Source organism: Artibeus jamaicensis, unplaced genomic scaffold (genome assembly GCF_021234435.1).
Source record: "Artibeus jamaicensis isolate MK-2021 breed Jamaican fruit bat unplaced genomic scaffold, CSHL_Jam_final contig_467, whole genome shotgun sequence".
NCBI lineage: Eukaryota > Metazoa > Chordata > Mammalia > Chiroptera > Phyllostomidae > Artibeus > Artibeus jamaicensis.
In genome coordinates, this window is record NW_026521845.1 from 2,474,556 (window position 1) to 2,487,078 (window position 12,523).

Below are 12,523 nucleotides of genomic sequence, written 5' to 3' on the forward strand. Positions count from 1 at the left end.
GTTGGTTTCAGAGTTCTGCCGGCACACCAGTGTGCCAGGCACCCTTGTTGAAAATCGCTGATGTGGAGTAACAAACAACTGTTACTTAGCTATTTTGTGACTTCAGCTTTTTAGGTGGATCTCATTTTCCTATGTTGAGTTTGTGTGCTGCAGATTTGGGGGGGGGGGTGCCCTGCAGTGCTTTTAGCGTGACTATGAACGTCTTTAGTGGGAACACAGAGTTGAGTTAGCAGAGCTCTCCCAGCTGGGCCCTGGTTCCTCTCCTCTGCTTGCGCTGGACCCTTCTCCCTTCGTTCTGTGCTTCCTCCTGCTTTTCTCAGTTCCTCTCACCACCTCTTAGTGGTTCCAGCCTGCATGTTCATGCAACGGACACCACAGCTGCCTCCTGCCGCCTTCAGGGTCGAGGCTACAGACCCTTCATGCTCTGAGTGTGTATTATGGCCCTGGCTCTGGAAGAATGTGATCAGTGAGAACCTGAGGGCATCCCCGAAAGAGTGGTTCCTGACTCCTCCGAGACCGTGGAAGCAGCTCAGTCAGACACCTGCCTTCTCACCCCTCGACACCGAAGCCACCTCGTCCTCCCATTTCTTCAGACTCCGTCGGGTGGCGCCTGCCACAGACGGGGCAGGGTGATGGACTGGGGATGAATTCATCAGTGCCTCATGGTTCCCAGTAGAGTAGCCAGTTTACAGGGCCAGAGTGATGCCTTCTAAACCTGCCTTCAGAGCCTCTGTTGTGCACGAGTCTCCTGCTGCCCTATGCTCATCGGACCCGGGGGTAGTAATTCCGTGCTGCCCTTGGTAGGAAATAGGAGCCGACACTGTCGGACACGCGTCCAGAACTCCCTCTTCCGAGTCGTCTTAGTCCAATAGAATGGTTTACTCAGAGAGTCACTCTGTCTGGAAAGTCACCAGGAAATGTGTCATAACGTCTTGTACTAGGTCTTTCTGTTAATCCAGTAATCTGAATAATTATGTCTTCATTCAGCAGATAATTACTGAACATCTGCTATAGGCCATGCTGAAAAGTTCTAGAGGTAGCGAAATTGTGAACCCAGCTCCCGGATAGCTTAACTCGGCAGTCAGAAATGAGGCGGATAGATCAGCCATCATAGTCGGGTGTGGGGGAGCAAGTTCAGCACAGGGCGACACCTCTGGTTCTGTAGGAACAAGGAAGATGGTGACTTGAATTAGTCTGACGGGCCAAGGGAGGCTTTCCAAAAGGCCTCACAGTTCCTAGCATACAGTCGGGGGTCCATAAATAGTCAAACGAGTCACTAGTTGTTGACCTGGGGGGCAAGTTGGAGGAGGGTATCCCAGGTGTCTGGGTGAATGACAGAGAGGTCACTGGTGGCTCTGCTGACCGGGGAAGGCCCGGATGAGAAGCAAGGGAGCTAGAAGTGAGGGCAGCTTGAGTTAAGGAAGTGGTCACAGCCATGGAGAGGGGAGATGTTCAGGGTAGAGGACTCGGTGCCGGGCTCAGGGGGGACAGCAGGAGAGAAGGGAGGAGACCCTTCTTCCATGTCAGCCTTCCCACACATCCTCCTGTTCGGCTGTCTGGGTTCCAGTAGAGGACACGGATTTCTGCGTGTGCCCTGTAGGTCATGGCTTCCCCACCCTGCTGCGTAATTACCATTCCTACATCCATGTTCCATCTTCTGAAATGTAGTCATGTTTCATCCAGATTATTGTTATTAAAAATGGCTTCTCTCAGTCCCAGTGCTCCCCTCCCCCTGCAGAAAGGGTAGGGGAATTTTGTTTTTCTTTTTAGAGAGCATAAACTCACAGAGTGGAGATTAAGTGCCTACTTATGTACTGACATGCCAGCCTCCTTCCTCCCATTCCCCTGCCCAGAACATTAGCATCCAGGCACATATCCTCCAGGAAGGCGCTTAAGAGATGCTTCCCTGGTTAATGGGACCTGCTCGAGAGAAAAGACCTAAAGACACTGACTTTGGGAAGGTGCTCATCCGGGTTGTCCTGGGTGATGAGTGCACGCACGGAGTTCCATCAGCTCTGTGGTTCCTTTCAGCTCCGTGCCAACAGCTGGGGAGGGTCAGGCCCCGGGAGAAGCTGATCTATACTCAGCGTAAGAAATAGAGATGGAAAGAAGCATGAAAAGCAACTTAAAGGAAGCAAGTAGCAGAGAGACCAATACTCAAAAATACTATCCTTGGTAGCCTTGGATACGAGGAGGAAGTGCTATTTTAAAAAACAATATTCATAGAACCCCCCACAAATTACAAATTTAAATACATAATAGTAAAACTGAAAAATCAGAAGAGTTGAAAGTTAAGGAAGCCTCCCAGAAAGCAGAGCAGAAAAACAAATGGAATCTGGGAGAGAAGATTAGAGGGTCAGTTCAGGAAATCTCACCTGGGAGTAGCAGCAGTGCCAGAGAGGGAAGATGGAGGAGAATCAACAAAATGATTCAAGAAAAATTTTCAGAACTAGAGGACATGATTTCCAGATCGGAAGGGCCCAGTAAACATCCAGCACAATGGTTGAGAATAGACCCACCCAAAGGCACATTATTGTCAAATGTGGGAACATGGGGTCAGATGCTTCCAGATCAGTCTCATGAATGTATGGACCTGCTATCATTTTATTGGCCATCAGGAGGGAGAGGAGATAGGCATGCATCATCGTGTGGCATATCGAACCAGAAACCCAACGTACTTTGAAATCCACTGAAATGTCAGTTGATGTCAACGCAGACTCAGCGCCCTCGCCCATCCAGCCCGCCGTGTATTGGGTTGATAATCCTCTCTCTCACCCTGTCTGTGTGCTTTTCCCCCTCAGTGCAAACGGAGTCTGGCTGCACCAACATAGTGTCTGCAGCCCCCTGTCAGACGGAGCCCCAGCAGTACGAGGTGCAGTTCGGACGGCTGCGGAGTTTCCTCACCGGTGAGTGCGCAGCGCCAGGAGCCTTGTCTTATTAGGAACGAGTAATGCAAATGTCCCGCAGAACCCGTTATATTCCAGGTACTTCTCGGGGTGCTAGAGATCCAAAGGTAGTTTAACTCTTGCCTCAGACTTATGGTCCGTGGGGATTTTGGATAGAGTTCAATCACAAGATTGAAATTTGCAAGGGCTGGGGCTCTGGGCATTTAGTTCACTGCCTTACCCATGGCCTTCACAGTGACTGGCGTGCGTTGAGTAAGTGAGAGCAAAATCAGCCGTGTAGAGAAGGGTGTTTAAATGCAGCATGTTTGAAATGTGCATTGATGTCACTAATAACACAGTACAGGTCGCAATGGCCTCTCCCCTTATTTCCAAAAGTGCAAGACAAAAAAAGTCTTCGTGAATCAGCAGTCAGCTTGGTGGTGGTGTAATGACCACTGGAACACAGGGTCAATAGACAGGAGTTCTAATCAGTTCTTCCCATCACCGTGTGACTTTTTTGATTAATTACTTTTTTTTTTTTTTTGATGGAGTCACTCAGCCTGTCTGGGGTCTCTGCTTCTTCACATGTGAAATGAAGAAGGCACTTGAAAGGGGAAACCAGCCGATTCTGTCCAGCCCTGAAATGACTGATTATAACTTTTATCTTGGGAAGATAATTGCAATGAGAGACCATGTTGATTCTAGTTACTAGTCAAACTCTCTTGTTGAGTATTTTCTTTATAGAAAACAACTTGAGGTGTAAGAAATACAAAACATTCTCTGCCCTCAGAGAACCAAGAGTACTTAGTGTTTATTGGTTAGTGGGAAATTATAGTTAAAATACTTTGAGTTGTTTTATTTTTATTTCTTTATTTTAAAAAATCCTTATATCAGTAATTTTTAATGGTGAAAATGTACTTAAGGTGCCAATATGTAAACCAATATAATATACCTAGTTTTACACGTGCTTAGGGTTGTCCTAATTTTACGTGACTCTCATTAACGGTCTGTATTTTAAAGGCAAGACTCTGCTTTTCCTGTGTTCTGTGGTTGGGGGAAATGGCCAAAATATTACAGGAAATAGAGAACAAAATAAAACCCTAGAGAGGGTTATCTTATTGATCTCACAGTTAAGTGATGAACTTCATAAAGACTAGACTGTTACAGAAATGAAAAAGTCATAGAGATTAAAGGTTTAATAAAGAAGAGTCTATTATGTTTAACTGGAAAGAAGAAAATTCCATTCAGACCCTCGTATCATATGAATATTAAATATCTCAGAACAGTGGTCAGCTGCTTTCCATCTCCACTAAGGATAAAAAAGAAAAATTGAATTTATAAGAAGGATTTCATTCAGAGGTAAGCAATAACTTGAAAATAATTAGTTATTTTTAATCATTGGCATTGGTTTATAAAGCTTTAAGCAGTTTTTAAATTTTTAAATCAGTTTTTAGAGAGCTAATTTTCTTGGTTTTTAAAAAATGATTATTACATCTCCATGATGGATTTCTCTCCCCATTCTAGCGGCAGGAAGCTGGCTTAGGGGGAAGAAAAGCTTAAAGAAACCCGGCCCCTGTTGGCCTTTCTCTGCGATTTATCCAGCCTGTGTTTCTGTTCGCACTGACTACATGCCATGCTAGATATTGCAATGAAGTATGTTGATCACTAATGTGATTTATCCTGACGCAAAGTTTTCTGTTCATATTTACCTCTTCTGGGCTCTTGATGATTTTCTTAAGTATTTGCCAGAGCTCTTACACTTAAAGGGGTAGCCATCCACCCCTTGGATTTGATGGTTTGGTGTTTTTTCCTAACACGTGACCCCTTCTTTGTTCTTATCCCTCAGTTTCCCCTGCCCAGAACTTTACATTTCGATATATTATAATGTCCACCTTTTTCTCTACAATTTCATGTCTTGTTTAAAAACTTGAGAAGTTTGTCTGTTCCAGTCTCGATAATTTGACTTTTTAACCCCGTTGGTCATGGAGTTTTTGGAAAGGGTGAATATATATGTTTTTCCTTACAGACTGCTTTGCCTGGAACATTTTCTCTACCTTCAGGTCTCTGGAGAGCAGTCAACCAAATCAAATGAACAAGTATTTCCTGAGCACCGAGATAAAGTCCAACACATAGTCACTCGTCTAAATGGGACGCTAACCCTAACATAAGAAGTCTAAAAGTAAATGCTGTAAATCAAATATAAATTTTAACACACAAGTGCTTTCGCAGACCAGCGTAAAATCAATCGCTGAGTGTTGCACAGAGAGGACTCGCATTCCAGCGAAAGGAGGAGCTGATTTAGAGGGAGGAAGTCAAAGAAGGCCTCCCTGAGCGGGAAGGCAGTTGGCACTCGGAGGACAGGTTGGATTTCTGTAAACTGGAAGAGGAGGAGTGAGAGGGCACAGGGTACCTGGTAAGACCTGAGCACGAGAGCCAGACGGCAGAGGTGGCATTCTCTGTGCAGGGACAGTGAAGGGTTCAGCTTTGCTGAGAAAGGGCCTTTCGGCTTGAAGATAACGTCAGACGCACTGGGGTCCGAACCTGCGCGCTGGAGGCAGCCGTGGCCGTGGCTGTTAATCTGAGAGCAGTCTGTGAGCGGGGTTGCTGGGAAGCCAGCCTCGCCTCCGCTGCAGTACTGGAGCAGTGCAGTGAGTGAGGAGCCGAGCCCGACAGTGTCGTGGAAGTGGAAAGCAGGGGCACGGTTTCATATTTGAATTAACGCAGGTAGGCTTGCCCAGCAGTAAAGTAGGAAGGAGAGCTGAGCCTGACGAGCTCCGTTTGTGTTTGACTTGGTGTCCCTTTCATTAGGAATCTCTGCGAACTCTACAAGAAACTGCATTTTTCTCATGTCTTACCACCAGCAGAGTAGAGTACCGGGTAGACCATTCGTTACGTAATTCAGTGTCTAGATGGATGGATGGAAGGAAGGAAAGGCACACTTTTCAGAGGATTGTTACTTTGTAATTAGAAAAAATACATGCATGAAGCAACAGTCAAAATGAGGGTTAAGACTCAATGTGAGTTTCACTTTGCTCCACGTACAGAATACATTGATTAAAATTTACTTTATACCTAATATGCTGTTCTCTTCACATGAGAGAGAAAAACTTAAGCAGTTTTGAAACTACAAGCTGAAACAGCAGTGGATTTCAGTAAGTTTTAACGCAGTGCACCCCTATCTCTTGATGGCCAGGTGTTTTTCCTAAACTTCAGTGTTAAAAACGCTCCAGAAACAGACACGGGAGGAGCCAGATGGTCTGGTCCAAGTGCCTTATTGGCTGCTTGAGCCCCACTGCTGGGGAAACAGGGAGGGGTTAGTCTCTAGTTCTACACTGTTGCTGCAGGGTTTCAGGATGTGAGTCAGGACCAGGGGTGGTAAAGGGCGGGTTCCCAGGTGCAGAGGGTCAGTCTGACTGCCGGCCGTGGCCGCTGGCGCCAGACCGAGCAGGAGGGGAGAGTTCTCATGAAGCCGGGAGCTGTCAAGAGTCGGGACAGCTGAGTCCTGAGCAGTCCGGCGGGTCGGAAAAGCTGGCTTGATCCTTTCATTCACCAAATTAAATGCCTTTCATTTGGAAAATAAGCCTGAACTCAGGTTTTAAAGAGTTGAAAACAATCTTTCAACCCAATAGAATATATAGGAAGTCTAATCGGTAAGCATGGAGTCTATTTTTTAATTAGTATTTGGGGAAGAAATTTTTCCAAGGTCTTCAAAAAAAACTGCAGTGTTTAAAGAAATATCAAAAGCTGTATTAGACAGTGTTCTCCAGAGAAATAGAAAGATTTACTTTATGGAATTAGCTCGGGATTGTTCAGATCAGCAGGCTGGAGACCTATGAGGAGTTGCAGTTCAAATCCAAGGGCAAGGGAGTGGTGAGGGTAGCCAGACTCCCTCTTCCAGGGAGGTCAGCCTTTGCTCTATCAAGGCCTCTAACTGACTGGAGGGGCCCCACTCACAGTGTGGTGGAGGGTGATCTGCTGTACTCAGACCGCTGATTTAAATGTTAATCTCATCTGAAAATCTCCTTCACAGAAACTGGAGAATAATGTTTGACCAAGGATCTGGGCACCCTGGCCCATCCAAGCTGACACAGAAAAGTAACCATCACAAAGCCACTGCCCCCCCACCAGGCCCCCGCTGCCCCCGACAGAATTAGCTTGTCACCCATGCCCATCTCCCCGACCACAGTCACTCTTCAAGGACAGACAGCCAGCAAGGCTGTGACGTCGCCTAACATAGCACGGCTCTGATGAGCACACTGACCCCTTCCCCAGAAGAGGCAGCAACGCCCTCGGGTGGTGCTTACTCTTCTCCCCGGACACCCCTTAAATACTGCATGTGAAGTTAACAATACTGAAATACTACTGAAATATAAAGGCAGTGTAACCTACGTTACATGATAGGGGATAAGGCGGGGAGAAAGCAAAGATGTTAGGATATACACAAAAATACATTCATAACAAAATAAGGAAGCACACCCATGACAGTTACAGTCCTCGTGTCTATAACTGGTCGAATGGTCTAGCTCTTGTTTATAACTAGCTTCCGCTCTCCAGTCTGTGTTCCCTTCGCCTTCAGTAAGCACCCGAGCTGGTCCTGGGTCTTTACCTGGTTGGGAAGGGTCTGGGCCATTTCTAGTCCTGCCTGGATTGGGTGGTTGTAGTCTCCACTGACCTGACCCACAGGGCACGTTAACGCTAAGAAGCCCCCTAGGCGTCTCCTGTGTCCCAGACTCGCCCCTGCTCACCTCTGCGGTGGAGCGGCCATCCAGCTGCCCCTTGGTGGTCAGGAGCGGCCACCCAGCCAGCACAGCAACCCCTCCTTTGCCTGTTGATTCAGATGCGTCAGGAGCCCAAAGTGGCCCGGTGACGGTCTTAACTTGCAGTTCCATTGAATCACTGTTGAAGTTCACCTTCTCAGTTTGTGTTTGAGTAGGGACACCTTTATTCTAGAACACGTATACTTTACTATACACCTGTGATAAAGTAGGATATTAGGCAGAGATAGCAGGCTGGTGTCATTTATCATCAAAACAGGGAGCGAGATTCCCGAACGCAGTGTTCCTAAATCTCCGCAATGTGTGGATTTCTTTTCATGAAAAAAAAAAAAATGCTAGCCGAAGGGCTAAGTGTTGACAAAGCCCCTTTTATTAATTTAAGTAGGTACAGACGTTACTCTGGATACATAACCTTTGATGTTCACTATATTTCTGTGTGAAATCGGAACTCTTACACATAAAGTATAAGCAAAACCACAATGGTGCTAAAGTTCGAGTTAACAGTGAGGGCGTGTGATGGATGGATTTTGCCGGAACTTGCTGCCCCCTGTGGGACAGGGATGGCACTAGTGGCTGTGCCCTGCGGTGGCCCTGCTCTCTGCCACTCGTTGAGGTGTCACACCCACCTCTGTACTTCTCTCAGTGGCCCATGACAAAGCTGTACACTTTTTAGAACATACTTTGTCACATAGTGTCATAGGCGAGATAGTTCGGGCTTACTGATGGGAAATGGCGCATTTGTAACCGACCACTGCAAAGGAGAAGTCTTACTTTTAACCACCAGAATCGAAAGGAGGGCACTTCCAGATATGGAGCCGTTGTGAGTGAACGTTGTCATCTTAGCAGTAGGACATGCCAGCCTGGGTAGCCAGACATGTTAATGAACCCACTGAAGTAAGTACTGTAATGTCTGATATTCCAGTCGGGGATGGAGGCCAGAAGTAATGGCAAAACAAAATAGAGCACTAAAATCTTACGTCAATACTTACTTGCTAAACGGTCATCCAGATAATTTTGAATGTATCTGTGGTTCATCGTTTTTTCTATTATCAAGTGAAAAGGTTTCTGTGAAGAACTCATAGTCTCCCAAGAATACGTCCGCAGGCCTTCAGAGGTCTGAGGTGAAACGCACTAATGGGACCGGGACTAACCCTTGAGGATCCAGGTGGAAGGTACTGAGTTGTTGTGAGAACTTAGGGAAGTCACTTAACCTCTGGGCATCGCATTCCCAATTTGCGGCCAGGGTCACCACCAAGTTTGCCAGACTTCAGAGCCCAAGCTGTTCCCCCTTCAGTCAAAAGGCTGAACCTTTGAGTTTCCCGAACTCTCTGTGGGGCTTCCGTTTCGGTCATGAGCCCCAGAAGGGCGGGTCCTGACCGGAAAGCACTGTGTAGTGGCTGGCTTCCCAGGAGGGTCCCGTTCTGCTTTGGGGCTATGCTGATTATAAAACCCTCGCTTTTTTTCCATTCTAGATTCTGACTCCCAGCATAGCCACGAAGTGATGCCTCTCCTCTACCCTCTCTTTGTCTACCTCCATCTCAACCTGGTCCAGAACAGTCCGAAGAGCACAGTGGAGAGCTTTTACAGTCGCTTCCACGGGATGTTCCTGCAGAACGCCAGCCAGAAGGACGTCGTCGAGCAGCTGCAGACCACTCAGACCGTCCAGGACGTCCTGTCCAACTTCAAGCTTCGAGCATTCCTGGATCATAAGTACGTGGTCCGCCTCCAGGAAGACAGCTACAACTACCTTATCCGCTACCTCCAAAGCGACAACAACGCCGCCCTGTGCAAAGTCCTCACCTTGCACATCCATCTGGACGTGCAGCCTGCCAAGAGAACGGATTACCAACTCTACGCCAGCGGCAGCTCCTCACGAAGTGAGGGCAACGGCTTAGAGCCCCCTGACATGCCCGCCCCGATCCTGCAGAACGAGGCTGCCCTGGAGGTCTTGCAGGAGAGCATCAAGCGCGTCAAGGACGGCCCTCCCTCCCTCACCACCATCTGCTTCTATGCCTTCTATAACACCGAGCAGCTGCTGAACACCGCGGAGATCTCCCCAGACAGCAAGCTGCTGGCTGCTGGGTTCGACAACTCCTGCATAAAACTGTGGAGTTTACGATCCAAGAAGTTAAAATCAGAGCCCCACCAAGTAGACGTGTCCCGCATCCACCTGGCTTGTGATATTCTGGAAGAGGAGGTATGAATATTGTTTTTGTTTCTTCCCTGCCTCTGCCTAGCTAATTCGTGTAGAATATTCTTTCCAAACTTGACTGGTCTGGTGGAGAATGGACGTCTTTATTTCCCTCATCCTCTAGCTAAAGCCAAACTAATGCCCTGTAACCTGTGGCCATTGAATTCCTGCCCATGCCTGGCCTCGGAAAAGAGGATAACTATTTTTAGCAACATAACCGAACGTTACTAGTGAATGGTCAGAACTGATTACTCTCCGAAATGTGGATAACGTGGCTAAGCCTGATTGAAGGCCTTAGCCAATACTGAGATTTACAGTAAGGGCATGGGCGCGTGGTATTCGCGCAAACGTAAACAGTTACAAGCAACTGCATTTTAAATGGCGATGACTAGTGTGCCGTTTCCCAGTCTCATCAACAGTGAGGGAGAACCCGGGCTCCCGGGCTCCCACCACCCGCAGGGGTGTCAGTCTTCCCCGGGCAGTGTGAGCCCTGGGCTTCACAGGCCCAGGCTGTTCCAGACCCCGTTCTGAAAGGGACACAGAAAGCATAGGTGACATTTCACCCATCAGTCAGCGTAACGGTCCTGTTTGTTTTGTGTGGGGCTGGTCCTTGATAGTGGTAGCTGAGTGGCCTGACTTTGGGTCACTGAGAACCGCTGCCTTAGGGAACATGTGGGCCCAGGGAGATAGAAAGTGAACCTCGCAGAGTGCACCTTCCCGAGAGTGGCCCGCGCAAGCTGGGGGCTGGGATGCTTCTGTCACATCACCGCTGAAATTCAGGTAGCTGTGCCTCACTTGTTTGGGATGGAAAATCCTTTGCATGGGGTTGAAAAATTAAGGATTTCTTGTTTCTTAAATTGCTGGAGTTAATTTGCAGTTGCTGGTAGGATACTAAGAATATTGTGTGCACAAATTAAACTCTTTTTCCCAATTCCTGTTTTCTTAGTCACCTTCCAATTAGTAGTAATATCCTTTGAAATTTTGTTTTCTGCAACTGAGACAGTATAATTAGAGGAGTTTGTTATGAGAAATAAAGAGTCTAAATCCCAATGCGCAAACTCTGGTTTCTAGGAGTTTATAGAAGTATCCTCTGAAATCCTTTTTTCTAATTGCACATGTATTGAATTATCGGACTTCTCTTTTCCTTGGAGACAGTTCTAGCCTCTTGGAGGTTCTTCACATGCATCCGAGGACTACTGCCTGATTTACTTACATCTCTCTGTAAATACAAAAATCGTATTTCTACTGGCGGATTAGTTTAGATGGTACTGAATTAGAGAATATTCAGGCATTAAAAATTCATATAAAGAAAGATAGCAAAGGTAGATACAAAGACAGAGAGAGCATTAGACTAAAATAAAAAACTTTTAAGATTCTCCCCTGGTTCTATGACTGGTTCTGTGAAGGCTTCCAGACATCGAAGGGCATGTATTTGATGACCTGGAAGTGAAGAACATAGTGAATTCCAGGAACTGAAAGAAATTAATTACGCCTGGCGTTGGGAGGGGTAAAACAGGAAGCACCATGGTGCCGCTCTCTATTCAGGAGAGTGTGAAGGCCTCAGTTAGGGCTAGTGATGGTGGAAAGAAACACAGTACATGGGTTAGACGGGAATGCAGCCCTGGGCTAATGGCGGGGCTGCGGCAAAGGAGGGGTCCGTGGGCGACACCTGTGTCTCAGGATCAAATAGCTGAGCACACAGTGGGTGGCGCTGTCCACCTTGAAGAGCACAAAGGACATCAGAGCAGCAGTTAGTTGCTTTAAGTATCTTTCTGGTTTATTCACCATTATCCACACAGAGAGTAATGAAGATTCTAATTCTAGCCTTTGCTCTCCTTAAGAACAGATTTTATCTTAAACTTTAGAACTAAAGTCGAGATCCCCCTATTCTGTTTTTGAGGGGTTTCCTGTCTGTGATTCCTACACCCCCACCCATTTTGTCCCAGCAGTTCAGGGGAAGTTTTCTTTTTGTTTCTGTAGAGAGTTTTGTAGCAAAGCAACATGTAAATTAGTTCTGGTAGTTGGTTTTTATTGTTTCTTCCATGACAATTTGGACTTCCTTTCTCCTTGAAGAATTCACCATTAAAATCAGGACTCTTAATGCAAGGTCCACAAACTCACATACGTATGGAAGCCAAGCAGGTAAAAGCAGATGGTGAGGCCACCTGCACCAAAGAGATGGCAGGAAGGAAGAGCACCGTGCAAAGCAAATTAAAAGGCTGGTTTTCAATGGCTGCTCTAATCTTTGTGAAGCAGTAACTGTTGCACAAATTAGTGGACACAGTGTTTTAACAGTAGGCATTTAAAACAGCGATCAGACCTAGGAATTCCATTTCTAGATATATGACCAAGAAAATTGAAATCGTATATTCACACAAAAACTTGTACACAAGTGTCCTTAGAGGCATTATTCGTAACATCCAAAACATGGGAGCAGCCCAAATGCCCATCAGCTATTAATGGGTAAACAAATACTCCATCCGATGGCATAGTATTCAGCCATGAAAAGGAGTGGAGACACATGATACGTCGTAACGCTATAACGTGGATGAGCCTTGTAAACATTATGCTGGGAAAAGAAGCCCATCACAAAGGACCACACGTTACAGAATAAGGAATATTTATATTCCCTAATACTTACATTCCCTATAAGTGTTCCACTTATAGGGAGT

General features: G+C 46.6%; 1 protein-coding gene across 3 annotated transcripts in view; it reads left to right on the forward strand.

Moving 5' to 3' along the window:
- TAF5L (TATA-box binding protein associated factor 5 like) overlaps positions 1 to 12,523 on the forward strand; it is a 31,703-nt gene that overhangs the window by 12,832 nt on the left and 6,348 nt on the right. For all 3 annotated transcript variants that reach the window (XM_037144116.2, XM_037144117.2, XM_037144115.2), the window contains exons 3-4: positions 2,802 to 2,906; positions 9,133 to 9,857. In XM_037144116.2, coding sequence (XP_037000011.2) covers positions 2,802 to 2,906; positions 9,133 to 9,857 — 830 coding nt within the window. The remainder of the gene's footprint in view (positions 1 to 2,801; positions 2,907 to 9,132; positions 9,858 to 12,523) is intronic.